At 41.4% G+C, this 22,807-nt stretch overlaps 1 protein-coding gene across 1 annotated transcript in view; it reads right to left on the bottom strand.

Moving 5' to 3' along the window:
- Window positions 1-12,043: 12,043 nt before the first annotated feature.
- Window positions 12,044-22,807, bottom strand: part of LOC115102712 (potassium/sodium hyperpolarization-activated cyclic nucleotide-gated channel 2-like) — a 66,076-nt gene continuing 55,312 nt past the window's right edge. The window contains exons 5-8 of the mRNA XM_029622943.2: window positions 15,936-16,082; window positions 15,619-15,859; window positions 15,147-15,311; window positions 12,044-13,621 (exon numbers count right to left, since the gene is read on the bottom strand). Of these exons, the coding sequence (XP_029478803.2) occupies window positions 12,546-13,621; window positions 15,147-15,311; window positions 15,619-15,859; window positions 15,936-16,082 (1,629 nt within the window). The 3' untranslated portion in view covers window positions 12,044-12,545. The remainder of the gene's footprint in view (window positions 13,622-15,146; window positions 15,312-15,618; window positions 15,860-15,935; window positions 16,083-22,807) is intronic.

The following is a 22,807-nucleotide window of genomic DNA, read 5'->3' as shown; positions in this document are numbered from 1 at the left end:
AGAGGAAAGTGGAAGGGGCAAACATTTAAAAACTTGTCAGTTGTCACGCCTGACCTTAGATATCTCTGTTTTTCTATATATTTTGGTTAGGTCAGGGTGTGACTAAGGTGGGTACTCTAGTTGTTGTATGTCTAGGGTTTTTGTCATCTAGGGTTTTTGTATGTCTATGTTGGCCTGATATGGTTCCCAATCAGAGACAGCTGTTTATCGTTGTCTCTGGTTGGGGATCATATTTAGGTGGCCATTTAACCCATTGTTAGTTGTGGGATCTTGTTTATGTATAGTTGCCTGTCTGCACTATTTCTATAGCGTCTCGTTCGTTCGTTCGTTCGTTCATTCATTTGTTTGTTTGTTTGTTTGTTTGTTTGTTGTTTTGTTAGATGAGTTTCAGTTTATTAAAATTATGTGGAACTCTACTCATGCTGCGCCTTGGTCTCATTCATACGACGAACTTGACACCAGTCTGCCCTGCATTAAAGAACAAAATTGGTTAAAGAAAATTGTGATAAATAAAAATATATACCAGTTTCATTTAAAAGGACCAAAAATGTTTGCTCTTCGATGTACCGATTCCATGGCACATGGTTTATGAATTGACATGCAAAAATGACGCTGGATTCAAAACTTTGAATTGTTCAATTTAAATGATTGTACAAAATTCTTGCAACCAATAGAATGTTATATATATGGGGGATACAATCTTCCCAGCTCTGCAGATTTTGCTGCGAGGAGGCAGAGTCATTATATAATTTATTTTGGTTCTGTCCATATGTAGCAGAGCTAACGTTGCAGATAGCAATACTGTGTGATTTGAAAAGTTATAGTCAATTGATCAATAATACAATAACTATTTTAGCAAAAATGTTTATCTTTAACTTAATTAAAACCTGTAGAAACTATAAGAATAGAAAGGTTCAGTACCTCTGTGAAGTATCACAGCACAGTTGAAAAATACATGGCAAATAAAAATCCAATTTGGATAGTGTTAAGAGATCGAAGGGTTGAATGGAGCTGAAGGGTGGGACTAGTAACAACAAGATAACAAATGTAAAACATACAGGGTCTGTAAAATGTATTTTGGTTCAGAACTTTTGTGAAATAGCACAGTTACAAATCTATGGCAAATAGAACTGCATTGACATCCGAAATAGAGGAAGGCCAGGACAAACATTTTTATTTTATATAACTATTGTAAAATAGATTGTGTCTATAAAATGTGTATAGTATGTATAAGCTGGAAGTAGAAGCCTAAGTGTTAGTGTTGATTAGTTTACTCCAATTGGGGGAGGGGTGGTAGGGTTTGCAGGGAATAATAAATGAAGTTATTATTTTTTTTAAGTGTGTATGTGTATATATGTATATATACTGTATGTGTGTATGTATGAATGTTTATATATATATATGTGGGTATGTGTATGTATATTTATAGATGATGCAGACAATTACATTGATGGAAGCAACAATCTATCCACAATATTAAAGCTGATCCACCCCCTGATATTACATTTTTAAAATGAAAATACCACATAGGTGGGCATAATTATAAAGGGCTATTGAGGTGACCATATTACTGCCACACCGGCGGTCGGCCAGGAGATCATGAATATTTCTGGGTCGTAATGGGAAGTGTTTACCAGTTTGCTAAAGCAGGAAAATAATCCTCCAGCAACAGGAAGTGTCAATTATTATGTGGATTAAAATTCATTGATCTTTTTTTGTAGGGGTTGATATGTTTTACTTTAGGGCAAATCAAGTCTGACATTTTTAAGTGGAAATTACTAACTTTAGAAGCCTTTTTAAACATTGAATACACTACAAGTTTGCAGAAAAATTTTTATCGACCAAAGAGTGATCAAATTAAGATCATATATCTGTACATACTGTACGCTGTGAGATGGGATGGAAGGCATTTATGTGACTCAGTGCTGTGTTTGCCCACTTAGCTAAAACCTAATTGTGTAAGCCCTGGATTTCACGACTGTGAATACAGATATGCATCTGTTGGTCACAGATACCTTAACAAAAAGGGGTGTGGATCAGAAAACAAGTCAGTATCAGGTGTGTCCACTATTTGTCTCATGCAGCGCAACACATCTCCTTCGCAGACTGTTGATTCTGCAATCTGGAATGTTGTCCCACTCCTCTTCGATGGCTGTGCAAATTTGCAGGATATTGGCTGGAACTGGAGAATGCTGTTGTACACGTCGATCCAGAGCATCCCAAACATGCTCAATGGGTGACATGTCTGGTGAGTATACAGGCCACGGAAGAACTGGGACATTTTCAGCTTCCAGCAATTGTGTACATATCCTTGTGATATGGGGCCGTGCATTATCATGCTGAAACATGCGGTGATGGATGAATGGCACGACAATGGGCCTCAGGATCTTGTTATGGTATCTCTGTGCATTCAAATTGCCATCGATAAATTGTAATTGTGTTCGTTGTCTGTAGCTTATGCCTGCCCATACCATAACCCCACCACCGCCATGGGGCACTCTGTTCACAACTTTGACATCAGCAAACCGCTTGCCCACACGACACCATACACATGGTCTGCGGCTGTGAGGCTGGTTGGACATACTGTCAAATTCTCTAGCGCAAGGTACACCTGTGTAATGATCATGCTGTTTAATCAGCGTCTTGATATGCCACACCTGTCAGGTGGATGGATTACCTTGGCAAAGGAGAAATGCTCACTAACAGGGATGTAAACAAATATGTGCACAACGTTTTAGAGAAATCTGATTTTTGTGCATATGGAAAATTTCAGGGATCTTTTTTTTTCAGCTCATGAAACATGGGACCAACACTTTACATGTTGTTGCATTTATATATTTGTTCAGTGTAAAAACAAAGTCATTTAAATTCCAAATTAAACTCACTCAACTGAGTAAAGGGTTCATTCTGGCCATGAACAACTTATAGATTTTTCCATAAGAGAAACAAACTATGAAGACAGCACAGCACTAAGATTATTTGCACACATCTCATCAGTCCCCATCTGCCAGGAGGCTGTCCCCTGGCTCCAGTGTGTTGTGCAAGTACCCTCCTCCCATTGGAGCTGTGTTTATTACAGTAACAGAACACTTGACCCTGTTCGCCACCCCTTACAGATGTCCCACTCCACAGAAGCATTTAAAGGGATGTTTTACTATGGTGATTATGTAGGACCAGTATGTGTAATGTATCCTGGCTTTGGCTTTTCATTTTGATCATTTCATAAGGATTTAGTGATTACATGTATTGGTTCATAATCACAAACAAATACAATTTGTATAACATTTTAATTGAGCTTCCTTTTTCCTTCATGAGAGGTTGAATATGGTTAATCCAGTAGATACAACATTTTATGATGCATCATGAATAGGGGTTGTAAAGTCATGATCATATGTTGTGTAATGATATAGTCCTACTTGTGCATAGGGTGATTTTTAACATTAGTTTTGATTGGGTTGCAAAAGCGTTGTCTTTGTGCACGTACTGCATTATGTATATCAATAAGAACATCACTGTTATTGTTATTGAACTGTGGACTGATTGGCAGTCCTTGGAGGTCAGTTGGAGGGAATAACCAGTTGAGTAGATAAAGAAAGATACATATATACATCAACGGAGGAGGACATGAACCCACCAAATTATTCCAGGGAGATCTATTGGTGCAGTCGGGCGAGAGCTAACCATCCTGACCTAACTAGAGAGATTCTGGGGAGTAGGTAGGGAGAGGGGGAGTGTACCAATAAACCCTTCGCTAAGCCCATCCCAGAATGTTGGACAACCAATCACAGCACTCCGGTGGATAGCAACTGTCGTTAACCAAGCTCGTGTCCAACGCCACTTTGACAAGCTTCAGTTTCAAGCGCATGGAAGACAATAAAGGGACAGAGTTTTACATTTTTATTTTATAATTGTTTAAATGGCTAAATAATTTAGCAGTTCTTCAGCGGTACTGTGACCATGATTTATGAAATGCAGAGCCTATTGATTAAGTGTTTTTCTAATCTGAAATTATACCTTTTTGCATTGTTTGCTAGCTGATTAACTAGCTCTTAGTCTCTTTGACCACCGTTAAACATGTTGCTAAAGCTAGCTAGCCAGACAGTCAATATAACTTGTTTTCTCTAAATGTATGTTAGCTAGCCAATAAGTTTCAAGTTTTAATGTCACGTGCACAAGTACAGTGAAATGCATTTCTTGCAATCTCCAAAACCCAACAATGTAGTAAGACGTTGGCTAAATTATGAATAAAACTCTAATCTGCTGTCGACATCAGTATATACGATTTGAGAACCCTAGTCAGCTCTGAATGTGGTTAGTAGCCTTGAATGCATGCTGACAGCACACTACAAATTCATTTTACCAGGATCCCGTGAAGCAATTGGAATGACAGTCCACCACAACATACCCGAGTCTCCTGATCTGCAAGGGGTAGCCTGTGTTTCATTTTGTTGTGTGAGTTTGAGATATTGTGAGGGGTTTTCTCCAGTAGTTTAAATGGGGAATTGAGCTTCCTGGGAAAATGTTGACCAAGGTAGCAATAGTAACCAAGGGTTCAGGGCTTAGAAAAGGGTCAATTAGTTCCAAAATAAACAAAGAGAGAGAAGTTGCTGTTAGGTGCCTCACAAAGCAAGGAGACTAGAAGGGGATGGATGGGGATACCAGTTACTGACTAAATACGCAAATTCCCCTCTGGAGGGAAACAGCCAGGGAGTGTAAAGTGAGAATGGTGATATAATTAATGGAAGTAGGCCAGCAGGACATCCAGGGACGCTGTAGAGGACTACCAACAAAGAGGAAAGGAAAGGGAAGGAATTGCACTTCTGTACAAATCCCGGTAAAGCTATACACACAATGTATGTGTCTTCATTCACAATATAAAACAGATTTATGAGAAATTATGCTGCAAGGAATGGTTCTTCATAATTCAGTGCCCCTGTTATCTCCCTAGTCTCTCTCTCTGCTCCACCCTGGATCGCTGCACTCTGTGTGTCCTGAGAGGTGTGGTGGAGCTGGGTCGGGGAGGAAGGGAGGGAGGGGAGAGAGGAATGGTGGTAAAGGGGAAACACAGAGGGTTAGAAGAAGAGAAGGGAGAAATGAGAGAGAGAGAGAAACAGTGGAAAAGGGATAAAGGGTAAAGAGGAGAAGAGAGATAGTTGGGAGAGGGGGAGAGAGAGAGAAAACGAGAGAGACAGAGAAGGTGGGAGCTGTGCTGTAGCTGCTCCTGGGCCGCGCCAGAGGAGTGTATCCTTGGGCTGCCCTCGTCTCTGACGCATGCATGAACAAACATACACATACACACATTCACTCGTTTCTTCACACACACGCACACACGTGTTAGGAGGCTCCCAGACTCAGACACCTCATCAGGGATGCAGAAGAGCCCCTATCTGCAGAGATAGAGGGATTTAAAAAATGAGAGGTAGATCTTGTATCCAGGGCGGAGAGAGAGAAAAAGACAGCACCCTTGTATGATTAATTGGGCTTGTGTTTGTTGCTTCTGTTTTGTAACAACAAATCAAAGGTCCATACATCTGTTCAGGCATCTAAAGAATGTGAGTCCTTGTGGACCTATATATTTGTACTGTGGCGGTTATCTTCAAAAACATTTGTTTCACATGGATGGTCTTAAGTACAAACACCTACACTATTTGACTAAATGTGCCTGTGTGTGTCTTCCACTGGTATTCATAAAAACTCATTTGGATCCTGTTAGCCTGTATAGATAATCTCCCCCTCCCCCTCTTCATGCAGAAGTAGACTACATTATTTTCCTCGTGAAATATCTGAAAAACACATTTTGTGAGGTGTGTATCATTGTCAGAATCAATCTTGTCAGGTATACCACGAATTCGAACACACGAATCAATGAAGGAACATGACTCGTGAATATGCCAATGCGCTCATCTTTTTATTGCACAACACTGAATTGTTTGGTTAGGGACAATTTAACAACATTGCCACTGATCGACAGACCAGCTTAATGAGAGACTAGAGCCTGGCTCTGTGTTCTGGATGAGCTGGTGGGCAGCTGTGTAACCTGTTCCAAAGACACCTTTAGGGCCTCCTACCCCTATGTACTTATGTTCATCTGAAAGTACTGGGTAGGTGGAACTATTATGGTGGAAGTTCCATCAAGCCTATCAAAGGACAAGGAGGAGCTATTACCACATTGAGTAAACCTATCCACTCCTTGCAGATATAGAGTACAGGAAGGGTCAGTTTGAGATTGGACAGTTAGATATCAGCTCAGACAGAGTACAGTATGGAGTTCAGTGAAGTGTTAAAGTACTTCAACCTTTACAGACCCAAACACAAGCTGGATCTACGACAACCTCGAAAGGGGCGACAAACACTGAGTGACAATGATCTGAGAAATCAACCTTTTCAGTGCCAGAATAGGATAAAACCCATAGTGGCTGAAATATAGTATCTACTTGAGTTCTGAGAACCTTTGTACTACAGCCACTCTTAGGAACGCTGGCTACAGTGCAGTAGAATGTATTTTGTCCAAAATAAACAGCTTTTTTTCAGATGCCAACTCTGTCTGTGTCTGTTTTTGCTTGAGGTGGGCTAGCAGACCTAGCTTGGTGTTCTCAAGTGGGACCAACAGTGTAGAAGGAAAGGCACAGGTACACACAAACACACTCACACACATTATACAGAGAGTCCTGAAGCGGAGAGAAGGCTTAGATAAGCAGGCTACGGTAACTACAACATTAAGGTATAATATTTGTCAGACTAGATAACGTTTTAAATCATTGTAGTTGGTTACACAGCAATGTCTAGATTTGAAGGTCCCACGAGGAATTATTAACCAAACGTCTCCTTTAGGTTAGAAGCAAATGCATTGGCTTGTCAAACAGACAGACATAAAGACAATGATTCAAGCAGCTTGGCACTGCTGTTGGTCCCCTGGTCTTCAGATATACATGTTGGGGGTTAATTTTCAATTGAATGATTCTAGATATATTGGGTTAAATTTTGAGTTCAAGTTGTCCACACAAACTGTTGACTGAGGTGATATCTAGACTGCATAAACTTCACAAAAAGCCTGTTTGACGTCACCCTCTCATTGTACAAAATGCTTTGGTGACACCAGATTGTAGTAAAAATGTAACAATGTGCCCCCACAACTCTGTGTATAACACACGTACAGTAGATGAGAACAGAGTACAGCGCACATGGTGTTTGAAGGTTCAAACCAACAAAAATGTGCAATTTTGTGTTTCCCAAATCAGGGAAAATGATATATACTGACATTATAATTTTAATTCAGCAGTACTCGTCTTTAGCTAACATTTGTACATATATTGCAAGTTGAAAATAAAAACACATATTTGCATTTTTACAGGCACGGATATACCCCAAAAATAGACTATGTGGAAACTAGATATACTAGGCACAAGGTATACACAGTCCATGTGCTTTGGGGCAAATGGTGAAAAACAACAACAAAAAACAAACAGACAAACAAAGAAGACACTTCTCAAAACAGAAACAGAGAATACCCTGATTTGCTAAGACATTAATACCAAGACATTTAGTACCCTTAATATCTGGTACGGAAAAAAATACATTTTAAACTAAGATAATCGTCTCTCAATAATCGTCAGTCGATTTCAAGCATGCATGGGTAATCTAATTTTTATCCCATTGGAAGTCTCTTTTTTTATGGAGAGCGAAGTAACAATAAATTAAAACCTGCAAAACAGTGTCTCGTGCATGATATAACAGATGCCAGGGATTCAAGAAAAAGGTAACCAAATTCACTGAGGTGTCGTCATTCATTAATAAAATGTTATGCTGGATGCATGGGAACTCTTGCAATGAAACAGAGATGATATTGACTGAACAAAGCAGAGTTTTTTCTCTCTCTCTGTCCCTTTCTCTTTCACTGACTGTGGACACAAATCCTTACAAATAATATCAGCACAGTCCTTATTGCAGCTTTATAGGGCAAACTCAGGTATTATCACATACTAGGATTAGGTAAGAGGACCAATTGATTGCACTGAAACAGCATTGAAGCATCAACAGGTATTCACTTATTTGGACTTAACTCATTCATAATTCTATTGGCATTTTGGCATGCATCTTTCCCATGGGAAAAAACAACAAAACATTATATGAATATGTTGGGGACTATGATCTGACTTCAAATATGTGACTTGACAGTCAAAAAATGATAGTCTTAAAGGATAAGGTTTTGAACTGTGGCTTAGAATGTACTGAAAATATAAGTAATACACTTGTGAATAATACATATTGTTATCAAATGATCCAGAATGTATATGAAAATGAAGCTTTTACATAAATTAGTGAAGCCCTTGGAAATTCACATTCACTATTATTTTCCATAGTTATTTTTTCAATATCTAAAATGGCCTCCTACACCTGTAAGTTAGGAGATCAAACCAAAAGTGTCAATAGGGCTTTGCTTAGAACTTCTGCATTCTATTTCAACATATAACTTATTAATTATACTATATCCTGTGTGTTTGGTGCAATTAATCAGAATTCAAGGCCAACTTGATGCAAAATGAAAACAAGTTGATTACAAGAACATAAACAAACTGTACCTACAACAAATAAATAGTAAACCAATCACGTATCATTAAAACTATATATCTTTCCGGAAAGGTAGCGAACCTGAGTGAAATGTCTATCATCATGATTTAACAGCTTTGCTCTCGATCGATAAAGTTCAAAGCTTCAAAAGCCAGTTTTTTGCACATTGAGCCAGTTGCCAAATTTCTCCCAGATTCTCCACAGACATTATTAGGTTATTTTATTTTATTTTTTTAACCTTTATTTAACCAGACGTGATCATTCTAAGAGACTGAAGGAGTGATTTGTCCTTTGCTTAAAACGTCTAATGTGACACAATGTGCTTAAATGCTGAACTCAACTTTGCTGTGTTGCTTTGAACCGAAGGGTTGGATCTCAGTGACAAACTGGAAATGGTTTCAACTCTCTATGCTACAGTACATCCAATAAATAAAAAGTGTATTCTCTCATCATAGAACAGGGAAACATACAGAACACACCCAAACGAGAGAAGCATCAAACCTAAGTCACACAAACACATACAGCAAAATCTCCCTTCGCATCGTCACCCGTAATAATGTCAGTCCTTGTATTTACATGGCAGTTTATTTCTGATTAGCTGTCTTCCCCCTCATATGGCATACATTCAGCAAGAGAAGGCTTGAAGCACACCAGGGTTAGAATAACTTAAATATTTATCTTCAAAGTCACAACCCGCCACAGCCTTGAATTGATGAATTATTGAGGAATAAATTCTTGTCGTACAGACATTCGTGGAGTTTTGGACTCGAAGGAGCTGCTCTTGCTCAATATACTGTACATACAACACCAAACTCACACAGGTGAAGATATACTTTTCTTTTTCCTCTGCCCCACCCCATTTCCCATTGGCATGCATTCTGTCGATTAGGTAGTCTTGCTTTACAATGTACAATATTACTTTAAAATGTCATTTAAAATGACAGTTTGGGGACTTGTTTTCCATAACTCCATTCTGAAATCCGCAGGTGACCTTGAACAGGTTTGAAACCAGTCTGCCTCATTTGATCCACAAAAAAACTACATCCACTCACTTCCTGTGACATTTTAGGTTAAGGTAACAATATGGTCGCTGGACTACAATATCTCAACTAGTGAAGCCACGGCAGCTGCTGATTCTTTAAGGTTTCACAGTAAAAAAAAAAAAAAAAACATATACACTATATATATGTATACAGTACCAGTCCAAAATTTGGACACACCTACTCATTCAAGGGTTTTTCTTTATTTTTACTATTTTCTACATTATAGAATAATAGTGAAGACATCAAAACTATGAAATAACACATATGGAATCATGTAGTAACCAAAAAGTGTTAAACAAATCAAATATAACCACACATGTGGAGATAATCCGTTCACCTATTCTGCGTCTCACAAAGACACGGCGGTTGGAAACAAAAATCTCAAATTTCTTTGCAGCAATTTGACCATGAAGGCCTGATTCGTTCAGTCTCCTCTGAACAGTTGATGTTGAGATGTGTATGTTACTTGAACTCTGTGAATCAGCCATTTATGAGGCTGGTAACTCTAATGAACATATCCTCTGCAGCAGAGGTAACTCTGGGTTTTCCTTTCCTGTGGTGGTCCTCATCATAGCGCTTGATGGTCTTTGCGACATTAATGTCTTCAAGTAATGATGAACTGTAATTTCCCTTTGCTTATTTGAGCTGTTCTTGCCATAATATGGACTTTGTCTTTTACCAAATAGGGCTATCTTCTGTATACCACCTCTACCTTGTCACAACACAGCTAACACATTAAGAAGGAAATAAATTCCACAAATTCACTTTTAACAAGGCACACCTGTTAATTGAATTGCATTCCAGGTGACTACCTCATGAAGCTGGTTGAGAGAATTCCAAGAGTGTGCAAGCTGTCATAAATGCAAACGGTGGCTACTTTGAAAAATCTCAAATCTCAAATATATTTAGATTTGTTTAACACTTTTTTGGTTACTACATGATTCCATATGTGTTATTTCATACTGTCGAAGTCTTCACTATTATTCTAAAATGTAGAAAATTGTAAAAAATAAAGAAAAACCTTTTAATGGGTGGGTGTGTCCAAACTTTTGACTGGTACTGTATATGGCCATTTGATTTGGTACACCCATCTAGTACAGGGTCAGACCCTGCTTGGCCTCCAGGACAGCCTGAATTCTTCAGTGCAAGAAAACATTGCTCAATTGGTATCAAGAGACCTAACATGTGCCAGGAAAAAATTCCCCTCCCCATTACACCACTGCCACCCGCCTGTACTATTTACGCTAGGCAAAATGGGGCCATGGATTTATGCTGCTTAGCCAAATCCTGACTCGGACCAGGCAATGTTTTTCCAGTCCTCAATATTGTCCAGTGTTGGTGATCACATTGCCCACTGTTTTTAGCTGATAGGACTGGAACCCAGCGTGGTCATCTGCTGCAATAAGACAAGAACCGACGAGTTGTGCTTTCCGAGATGCCATTCTGCACACCACTGTTGTACTGCACTGCTATATGCCTGTTTGTGGCCTGCCTGTTAGCTTGCACGATTCTTGGCATTCTCCTTCGACCTCTCATCAACGAGCTGTTTTTGCCCACAGGACTGCCGCTGACTGGATGTTTTTTATTTGTCACACCATTCTCTGTAAAAACCTGGACACTGCCGTGCATGAAAAGCCACGCTCAAGGTAGCTTAGGTAACTTGTGTTGCCTATTCTAACATTAAATCAAACAGTAACTGAATGCCTCGATGGCTGTCTGCCTGCTTTATATAACAAGGCCATGTGACTCACTGTCTGTAGGAGCGAACCATTTTGGTGAACAGGGTGGTGTACCTAATATACTGGCCACTGAGTGTTTATACATATAGGCGGGGTACGTGTATTGCAGAATTATATTGCATGTATTAATCAATAAACCTGGAAGAAAACAAGCAAGTATACAGTTTGGGTTGTTTGCGATGGTTCTTTTTGATAAAGCGCTGACAATTTACCACCATGTTTGCCTCCAGTGTCACGTTATGTATATTTCTGCCAACATGACAAGTGGATATCTTCCTAGACACATTTAGCTGAACAGAAAAGCTGTGAAATATTGCCTGTGCCATTGCCAGCAAATCCAACCAACCATGCCTGACAAAGCAGTGTAAAGATATGAGTACACATGTCAGCTCTCTTGGAAAAACCGAATGGAACCAAAAACATGCATACCAACTCTCTCTCTCTCTCTCTCACACACACACACAAACACACCAAATTTATGGCTTCTAAATCAAGGCAGTTAAATAAATGGCATTTTCTTCTGGATCTCTTTTTTAGTTGATACAGACACAACCAAACTTCCTGTTCAAGCTCAACTTTGGTTTAGAATAGATACAATGAAGATATTATCTTTCGGTCATTTTTTTACTATTTCAACTATTTACATATCGATGTAAGATCGACCAGCGGTCTAAAACACTATTTTAAACAATGTGAAGAGCAACGTATTTATTTTTGCTACAACAGCGTATACAGAAAAAAAGGACACCCAAAAACACGTTCTGAAAGCGTAAAATGTCATCATTGTCCTTTGATTCAAGTCCCTGATTTTTCGTTTTTAAGTCCAGCTCCTGCTAGATTGCGCTGTATGGATTCTACACAGTATGCAACAGTTTCTTTCTCGATATCTTTACAGTAAAGACAGCAATATAGGTGTTTGGAAGCAGTGTAAGGGGTGCTACTAAGAATAAAGGTGCTGGCACAGTAGAACAGTCCAGTCTAACCTTTGTTAAACTAGTTTAATTGTTTGGACTCACAGAGTTCCTCTTTCCTCTTTCCTCATTGTTGACTCTGACCGACACACAAGACATTCTTTATGAATGACTGACGATGTGGCCCGTATTCTGTCGGCCATGTCGGTAAGGAAGCCAACCAGTTTCAGACAGAGTTTTAGATTCACCTACGTAAAGGCCTCTATCCTGCACCTCTTATAGGGTCACAAGTTAGAAGACAGCCGGCTCCGGGCTGAGTCTAACTCCGGTAGGCTATCGATCAAATCCTTGTTGGGGACCCCAGAGTCCGGAATCCCCGACCCAGCTGCCACCACAGCTGCCCCCATCCCGGGTGCTCCTGGGGGAGGAGTAGAGGCGAAAGCCACACGCTGTGGAGCTCCCGTGGGTCTTCCCTCAACCTGGACCCCCACCCCGGAGGGCCCCGGCTGGCTAGGGTGAGTGGGCTGAGGAGGGCCGATGGAGGTGGAGGAGGCATGGGTGGATGGGTGGGTGGATTGGGGAGGGCTGGGGGTGACGGCAGGGGTTCCTTCCTGAGGGAGGGAGAGCTGGGAGGAGGAGAGGGCACGGGCGTCTTGGCTCAGGGTGCCCGAGTGGAGGGAGTGGGTGCTCTTGTGCGAGGAGGGCCTCTGGATGGTGTGTGTGGGACTGGGAACATGGTGCTGCACCAGGGACAGCTGAGACCCAGAGGGCCCTGCTCCTCCCATGTACTGGAATGTCCGTCCCTGGTGCGTCAGAGGGCTCTGGACTGGTGGGCTGGAGATAGCGGACCCAAACGCCCCTGTTGCATGAGCCATCTGGGGTGGCTGGGACTGGAGAGGGGATGCGGAGACTGGGCTCTGAGACAGGCTATGGACCACCTGAAACCTCCGCAACATGCGGGGGGACTGCAGCGTCCCTGACCCCGAACCAGACGCCATCCCCAGCCCCATCGGACCTGGCCCCATCGGCCCAGTCCCCATACCCATCGGCATACCCATCAGCCCCATCCCTGGCATCCCCATTCCCCCCATCGGCCCCATCCCCTGGGGGCAGAAGCTCATGGCCACAGCCTGCTGGAGGCTGGCGAGGGCCCCAGCCCCGGAAGGGCCTGCAGGGGAGAACATGCCCCCGGGGACAGAGGAAGTCATGGACATGGTGCGGGGTCTCTGGAGGTCCACCAGTTTGACCATCTCACGGTCGTACTTGACGATCTCCTGGATCATCTCATTCTCATGGTTGTTGAAGACGCCGGAGTTGAGGTCGTGCTGCACTTTGTGCATCAGAATGGTGTTCTTCTTGCCTGTGATGAAGGGAGGAGGGGGAGAATAGTAGAACATGATGAGGTAGAGGAAAGAGGAGAAGTAGGGGTAACAAATTAAGAGATAAGGGGGGGGGATCACAGACAGCATATTCTGACCTTCAAACTTGGTATATTTTGGGGCAAGAAGCAATGCACAAGGAAAATACTGAAAACAAGAGGGTCATAGTGTCACTTTATCAATTAACACTGTCCTATAGTGTGCTGAAGCCACAGCATTACTCAACTGACTGCCTGGGATAGAGATCATATTCATAGATTAGTTTGCATCTGCTATTTCTTAGAGGGAATGAAAACATAAAAAGATAGAACATAAAGGTAAAATAAAAAAACATTGATATCAATACGTAACATTAGGATCTAATATGAATATGAGGTATCAATATAGATAGTGTCATATTTCAAGCCTTGTTTTTGTCCTCTTCCAGCTTGTGAAAATAACAGGTGGATCCACTTAATAAATCTGTACCAGGTCTCGATTATTTGGAACACTGATGTATCTGGCAAACAGTGGGGGACTGCAGCATCTGTGGCAAGGTTATTATAGTAAACTATAACTGAAACTAAAAATAAAACTAATCATGAAAAAACTATTCAGTAAACTGAAATAAAATAATTTACAAACCCGTTTGAAAAATGAAAACTTATACTGAAACTGAAATTGAATTTGAACTAAAATACAAATAAAAAACATCATGACAATCATTACATTGTTATTTTTTTTAAATGGCTTGTGCATAACAATCACTAGCTATATCACCAGCTAACATGGAAAAAATAGTCTAGGTAGCCAACTTGATTCTTCTTACATGTACTACTAGTTTAATTTTTTTTTTTTAAAGCATTGGAGAATTTCCTTCAACCATATTTTTTGTAGCAGTCTCAGCAATATTCCTTTTAAAATCAAGTCACAATGGAATTGACTTTATAATTTAAACCTGACCTAGAACCTGACCCATCATCACCTTATGTATTACTGCATCCCAGTGGCAAGAAGTAACACAAAAAAAACTATACTCACACGCATGCTTTCTATCCTTAACACTAAGACTTAAACTGAAATTAAGTAATATAAAAAACTAAATATAAATATTTTGATATAACTAAAACTGAATAAAAACTAGCAGATCAGGTCTGAAAACAAACAAAGCTAACAATTTTAATAATATAAAAACATATATTAACCTTTAAATATAACATATAACATATATAACATATTAACCTTCACCTGTGGAACCACCTGGGTACCACTAGCATGAAAACTGCTATCACACAGGTAGTTTCTTTCTCTTTTTTAAGCAAGAGAAGCAGCACAACTAAGGTCTTATTTAACTACTTTAAAATTCATATTCCTTCCTCCCGTAGTTCTCACTGATCGAACACAAATGGATGGTGAAAGCAACGATTCCACAGCTTTCATAGATCCAGTAATGTCAGACCAGTGATTACTTTGAGGAAGGACGCAAGCAAGGTGCATTGGTACAGGGCCCAGAGCTCTCTTCAGTACCTATGCGGTCCAGTCGGTCGATGGCCACTGTCTCAAAGGCCCGTCTCATCATGGGGTATTCCTCCAGAACCTCATTGAAGTTGTCCACAGACAGGGAGTAGAGACGACAGTATGTCTCCGCTCTAACACTGGCAGTACGCCGGCCACGTGTCAGCAAACAGATCTCTGGAAAAGGGAAACAGGGTCAGGAGACACAGAGATAGAGCAACATGTGGCAGGGATACAATATAATAATGTTATATTTAATTATGTTTCAAATATACTGTAGAAACCACACTGCATCTGTTCAACTACCAGCCATCTGGGATTGTCTTACACTTCCAAAAAAGTACCCCAACACACAAAGCACTTCATCATTTGAGAACATGGTAATAGAGTACCAAGATGTAAGGCAAAACACAAGGAGGCACTAAATATGAATTGTTTGCTGAATTATATTTAATTCTGTGTGTGTTGTGGTTCAGGCCCATACCTCCAAAGTAGGAGCCATCAGAGAGCTTCATTCCCAGGGTTCCCTTAGTGATGACATTGCAGACTCCATGCTGGATAAAGTACATCTTCTTGCCGATGGTGCCCTCTCTGATAATGTAATCACGGGGCTGGAAGACCTCGAAGCGGAGCATGATCAACATGGCTGTCACAAAGTTGGGCTCTGCGTTGGCGAACAGTGGCATGGATGCCACCAGTTTACGGCAGTTGAAATTGACAATTTCCTTAAGATAGACATAGTTTGTTAGTAATGTTTGTGAGCATGTTTGTGCATGTCCAGGCAGGGACTAAGGGACTTACCTCTCTGAGTGGTTCATTCAGCTCTTCCAGGATGCTCTCTTCATCAAACATCTTCCCCTGGTACCGGTGCTCGTAATAATCATGGATTTTCTGTCGGAAGTCAGCCGGCAGCTTGTGGAAGGACATATACTGCTCCACTTGTTTGTACTGTAGAGAGGGATAGGAGGATAGAGATTGAAAGAGTGAATAAAGTAGTGAAGTCACTTACACTACCTCAAAGTCAACACAGAGCTTAAACTTCCACCATTCCATTTTAAAATGACTGGATTTACATTTTTCTGGAAAAATAATAACAAGAGGTGGGTAGACAGGCCCGTTGCAAACAAAGAGCTGTTAATTTCATCCACGCGATCAGGGCACCATCGAAGGCAAAGTGACATATTCCTGTGTACTATTGAGGGAAATTTGCTTGATGTTTGAAACCCACTGAAAGTGGACAAAACATGAAAACGAGCAAAGGACCAAAACTAGCCCATTTATTCAGCTAATCAATACCAAGCAATCAAACATTATTGTTGAACTGCTGCTGCAGCAGTTTGCCCATTACTAAAGTGGATGCCAGACCGACCACGGTGAAAACTAAGGGCCTGTTTTCACAGATGAAGCATACCATGCTTCATGGCAAAGCTTTTTTAGTCTAGGACTAGTGCTTTTTATACCAGGACTAGACTTAATCTGTGTCTGGGAAACCAGAGCAGACCAACTCTAAATCGATGAAGTGTATCGGGTGGTGTATAACTGGCAACCCTCCTCAGGATGCCAGCCTGGCAGTCAGGAAGAAATTGATGGAGTTGTAAAAGCTGTAGAGCTCTAAGAGATAGAGAGATTACTCTTGTGTCAGGCCCTGTGCAATTCAGCCGTCTCACAAACATACCACTCCACCCAGCACTCATAAAGCCTTCACAAACATAACACAGGCTTGGATCTTAACCGGCACTGACACACTAAAACACACACCCCACAAACATACTTTTTTCCTTCCCTTTTGTCTCAAACCATTAAAGATTCACAAAAACAGAATCTAATTCATCATTTAGGAACCAAACAGAAAACAAAATATTCTCTTCAGCAGAAGACGCTGGCAACCAATAATATTGTCAGCAAACTGTTAGACATTTGTCCTATTATCCCCCCTAGCAGGAGGACAAGCATAAATGTAGTCACTCTTTTTGTTAACATGACATGGGTGTGTATGTGTGTGTGTGGGGGGGGGGGGCTGTTAGGCAGAAAAACTCTGTTCTGGGGGGTGACTGTAGTTGTATAATGAGAGAAAATAGAATACAACCTTGATATCTGCAAAAGGAGCCAGGGCCCTTAGAAACACTTACAGGGCCTCCTTTTACGGTCAAGTAATAGAGCGTTAATAACTGCCTTATTCATAATCTATTAACAATCTATTACTAAACGGTAGTACCGTAAAGGTTTACCAAACCCCGTTTGACCCTGCTCTGGTTTCTACCATATCAAGGAACTGAACAGCTATCTAACTCTAACAAGCTCAGGCCCTACACCCAAACAAGGGCACTGCGTTCATCCAACTCTGGCCTGCTCGCCTCCCTACCACTGAGGAAGTACAGTTCCCGCTCAGCCCAGTCAAAACTGTTCGCTGCTCTGGCCCCCCAATGGTGGAACAAACTCCCTCACGACGCCAGGACAGCGGAGTCAATCACCACCTTCCGGAGACACCTGAAACCCCACCTCTTTAAGGAATACCTAGGATAGGATAAAGTAATCCTTCTCACCCCCCCCCCCACCCTTAAAAGACCTAGATGCACTATTGTAAAGTGGCTGTTCCACTGGATGTCATAAGGTGAAAGCACCAATTTGTAAGTCGCTCTGGATAAGAGCGTCTGCTAAATGACTTAAATGTAAAATGTAAATGTTGAATAATTAAAATGCAAAATAAAGAAGTGAAATCTCCCATCGGTGAGGAAAGCTCTGCTCCTCTAAATGATGGCGTTACGTAATGAGACACTTCAGATGTGTAAGTGCTGCTGCTCTCTGACAGGCAGACTGGGTGCTGAACTGAAGGTGTGGTGGCGTAGGTGTTGCTGAGAGAAACAGCCCAGGACCTAATGGTGAGGCTGACAGGCTAACCATCACAACAAATGGTCCTGGTGAGGATGCCTGAGACACATAGGGCTCTGGTCAAATAAAGGGAATAGGGTGCCATTTCAGACGCAGCCAGTGTTCCCATACTGGTGAGAACATAGAAATGGAATAGCAAGAACAGTATAGTTCTATCATACATACCAGTAGTCATATTCTTTACATGATCTCTGTAATACCACCCCAAATTTGGATTATACCAAGAAAACATGATGTTCAATTGAATAGTGGTATCCCATGGTGCTTAAAATGTCAATTGGATGAGTATTTTAAGTGGCTAATGGTACTTAAATACCCACCCCATACTACTACTCCTTGGCTCAGTTGATCATAAGAGGCAATTTATGCTTGATCGGAAAATGTGGTCGGAGGTGCCGTATGGAGGGTGTGATGCAATTGCAGAGCCTCCAGAGGCACGCAGAGGCCAAATCGAGCACAATACCATATCGCTGTGCGCTGTAACAATGCAGAGGGCTCCGTATAGCTCCGCATTGACATGATTGGTTGACGGTAGGTGAGGGCAGGAGGTCCTGTATAATCACAAACTCACTTCCTTCACAACAGCTCTGCGTTGCTCGGCGAAGCGCAATAAGTATGAATGCCCTGACTTATGCACAGGCCATATCACCGTAAATGCTGCACGACCAATGCAGACATTGGATTGACCATGCAGCGCCTTTAAACCTTATTTCTCTCTGCCCTCTCTGATTGGTGGATGATGATAGAGGTCAGAGGTCAAACCAGACTCAAGGGATTTAGAATCTTTTAAATACAGCAGAATGAGTCAGCAGAACACTATCTGTTTGGCTGCTGATTGGCTAAAATAGCTGCGGTTTAAAGACATGCCTTTGAAAGACAAAGGGTTAGCCTATATGTCACAGCACCCGGAGGGGGACTGACAAACATCCAAAGACGGTCGAAATGATGTTAATTTTCTGTGTGTCACTTTGATGGGCATCTACAGTGGATTCGTAAAGTATTCAGACCCTTTGACTTTTTCCACATTTTGTTACGTTACAGCCTTATGCTAAAATGTATTAAATTGTTTTTTCTCCTCATCAGTCCACACACAATACACCATAATGCCAAAGCAAAAACTGTTTTTTAGAAATTTGACCAAATCTATTAAAAATGGAAATAACCCATTTACATAAGTATTCAGACCCTTTACTCAGTATTTTATTGAAACACCTTTGGCAGCGATTACAGCCTTGTGTCTTCAAGCTTGGCACACCTGTATTTGGGGAGTTACCTGTATTTGGGGAGTTACTCCCATTCTTCTCTGCAGGTCCTCTCAAGCTCTGTCAGGTTGGAAGGGGAGCGTCGCTGCACATCTATTTTTAGGTCTCCCCAGAGATGTTAGATCTGGTTCAAGTCCGCGATCTGACTGGGCCACTCAAGGACATTCAGAGACTTATCCCAAAGCCACTCCTGCGATGTCTTGCTTCGTTGTATGCTTAGGGTCATTGTACTGTTGGAAGGTGAACCTCTGCCCCAGTTTGAGGTCATAAGCACTCTGGAGCAGCTTTCTGTCAAGGATCTCGTTGTACTTTGCTCTGTTCATCTTTCCATCAATCCTTACTAGTCTCCCAGTCCCTGCCGCTGAAAACATCCCCACATTCAACCTTGGTTTCATCAGACCAGAGAATTTTGTTTCTCATGGTCTGAGCGTTCTTTAGGTGCCTTTTGGCAAACTCCAAGCAGGCTGTCATGTGCCTTTTACTGAGGAGTGGCTTCCGTCTGGCCACTCTACCATAAAGGCCACAGAGGAACTCTGGAGCTCTGTCAGAATGACAATCGGGTTCTTGGTCACCTCCCTGACCAAGGCCCCTCTCCCCTGATTGCTCAGTTTGGCCGGCGGCCAGCTCTAGGAAGAGTCTTGGTGGTTCCAAACTTCTTCCATTTAAGAATAATGTAGGTCACTTCGTTCTTGGGGACCTTCAATGCTGCAGACATTTCCTCAGATCTATGCCTTGACACAATCCTGTCTCGGCTCTCTACAGAAAATTCCTTCAACCTCATTGCTTGGTTTTTGCTCTGACATGCACTGTCAACATTGGGATCTTATATAGACAGGTGTGTCTCTTTCCAAATCAGGTTCAATCAATTTAATTTCCCACAGGTGGACTCCAATCAAGTTGTAGAAACATCTCAAGGATAATCAATGGAAACAGGATGCACCTGAGCTCAATTTTGAGTCTCATAGCAAAGGGTCTGAATGCGTATGTAAATAAGGTATTTCTGTTTTGAATTTCTTATAAGTTTGCTAACATTTCTAAAAACCTGTTTTTGCTTTGTCATTATGGGGAATATTGTATAGATTGATGAGGTAAAAATGTAATTCAATCCATTTTAGAATAAGGCTGTACCGTAACAAAATGTGGAAAAAGTCAAGAGATCTGAATACTCTGTAAGCTGCAGCAAAACAGTGTGAGAGGACATCTTGATATGGTCTCAACATTGGCTTTCATGGATTTCTATTTAGCACTTGGTGGTGAAATGATTCTCCTTTCACTGTTGACAGCAGGATGGGGGATATTCTACCACTTTCACATCTACCCAGGGGTATACAATATGGTACAAATTGTGTGACACTGTTTATACCTTACAGTAAAACATTAAAAAACATCTTCCAATCTTCCATTTCCAATGGAAATAGTTGTGTCAAATCCATTCATCACACATTATCTTGAAGCTGAACTCAACTCTCATGTCTGCTTCAGTGACATCAGTTACATGTACTTTAATTAAAGCTTTTTAATCTCAAACCCGCCCAATGGCCTCCCCTCTTCCCTCTCTCCTCTCTACCCTTTCCTCTACCCTGGATTCTCGCTCCCCACCATGAGGAATTCTAATTTTGGTTCAGCGCAGACAGCCTTTCAAATGTATAACTAATTAATCCATTCCAGCCTAAATCGCTTCATTATAATATATCTATCAGAGAGAGAGGTTGATGACAGCCAAGTCAAAGCCTGTCTCCCTGTCCCCCATCCCGGCAGAGGAGATGTGAGCAGTGGTTAAAACAACACACTTTAGGTTGTCAGAAACATTAAAGTCACCACAGCTGTGTTATAATTAGATTTTTAAGAAATCAGAAGAGGAAAATAACACAGATTCACACTGAGAGACCTGATGACCACAGGATGGTTGTCTGTGCAAGTATTTTCCTACGTTGAATGGCTGAATTGTCACGCCCTGACCATAGTTTGCTTTGTATGTTTATATGTTTTGTTTGGTCAGGTTGTGATCTGAGTGGGCATTCTATGTTGTATGTCTAGTTTGTCTGTTTCTGTGTTTGGCCTGATATGGTTCTCAATCAGAGGCAGGTGTTAGTCATTGTCTCTGATTGGGAACCATATTTAGGTCGCCTGTCATTGTGGGTTGTGGGTGATTGTCTGTGTGTAGTTGCCTGTGTAAGCACTTGTTATCATAGCGTCACGTTCGTTTTGTTGTTTTTGTTTAAGTGTTCTTTCTTTGTGTTTTTCGTCATTCAATAAAATAATGGATTCACACCATGCTGCGCTTTGGTCCCCTCCATATGACGATCGTGACATGAATAGGTTTTCTATTCTAAGAGCTATACAGGTTCCAAAAGGGTTCTTCGTCTGTCTCCATGGAATAACCCTTTTTGGTTCCAGGTAAAACTGTAGACGTTTAGAACCCTTTTGAGTAGAAAAGGGTTTGACATGGAACCCAAAAGGGTTCTTCTATGAGGACAGCCGAAGAGACCTTTTAGCTTCTCGGTAGCATATTTTTGTCTGAGAGTATATGTACTGCCGTTTTAACATATACATACAGTACGTACTACTGCTGGCTACAGTAGAACCAGCCTCAGTTTGAGTAATGGAGGTGGTTAGTGACTCACTGAATGTGTCAGAGTACACAGATCACTGCTGTGGCTGACGGATCCTCCATCCTCTTACATGCTTCAGCCAGGCAGCTTGGTCTGTGGAAGACCTGTGCTTATCACTAAGCTACTATAATATCAGAGTCTAAGTCTAGAGTTATATGGTACAGCAGGGGTGACCAATCCTACACTAGCACACCTGATTAATCCAATGACTCTTGGCTGATTCATTGGATTAGGTGGGCTGGAACAAAACTCTGCACCTACTGTATCTCTCCAGGACCAGGATTGGCTAGTAGTGGCCATCACTGTGCTACAGCACGAACCCACAGAGACAGACAGACTGACTCAGTATTTAGTATTTTATTAGGATCCCCATTAGCTGTTGTCAAGGCAGCACCAACTCTTCCGGGTCAGCAGAGAGAGGATGTTTAAACAACACACTCGGTAATAGTTTGAGGCATAGCAAATTCCCCTGACAGCGAGCAGCTTCACTGGCCTGGCAATTTCTTCTCTGGACATTTTAATAAAGACAACGTCATCCTCAGCTCAGGGACCATAATCCCACGAGGAGTAGAGTTGCGGAAAAAACTGACAACAGATCATAAGGAGAGAGAGAGTTTCTGTATTGATCTGGCCTCACTGCAATGCATGGCTGAGTGAATGACAACGATGCAGAATGATGAGAGAGTAATACAAATAAAATACACCAGTACACACCAATTAAAGAGTTATTAAAACTCTATTACAAATCTTTAATTCTGTTCTTTTCATCCTGAGTACTTTAATTTGTATACCAGTGTAAATGTACTTCCTGAAAAACTTTGAGATGGAAGTACATTTGCGCTGGGAGGCAGAAATTCCAAAACACCAACATTCTGATATGTCATCGCTGTATTAGTATTCACCCTGCCTC

Source organism: Oncorhynchus nerka, linkage group LG20 (genome assembly GCF_034236695.1).
Source record: "Oncorhynchus nerka isolate Pitt River linkage group LG20, Oner_Uvic_2.0, whole genome shotgun sequence".
In the NCBI taxonomy this organism is placed as follows: domain Eukaryota; kingdom Metazoa; phylum Chordata; class Actinopteri; order Salmoniformes; family Salmonidae; genus Oncorhynchus; species Oncorhynchus nerka.
Note: the sequence above shows the minus strand (reverse complement) of the source record. Positions and strands in the feature narration are given on the sequence as shown.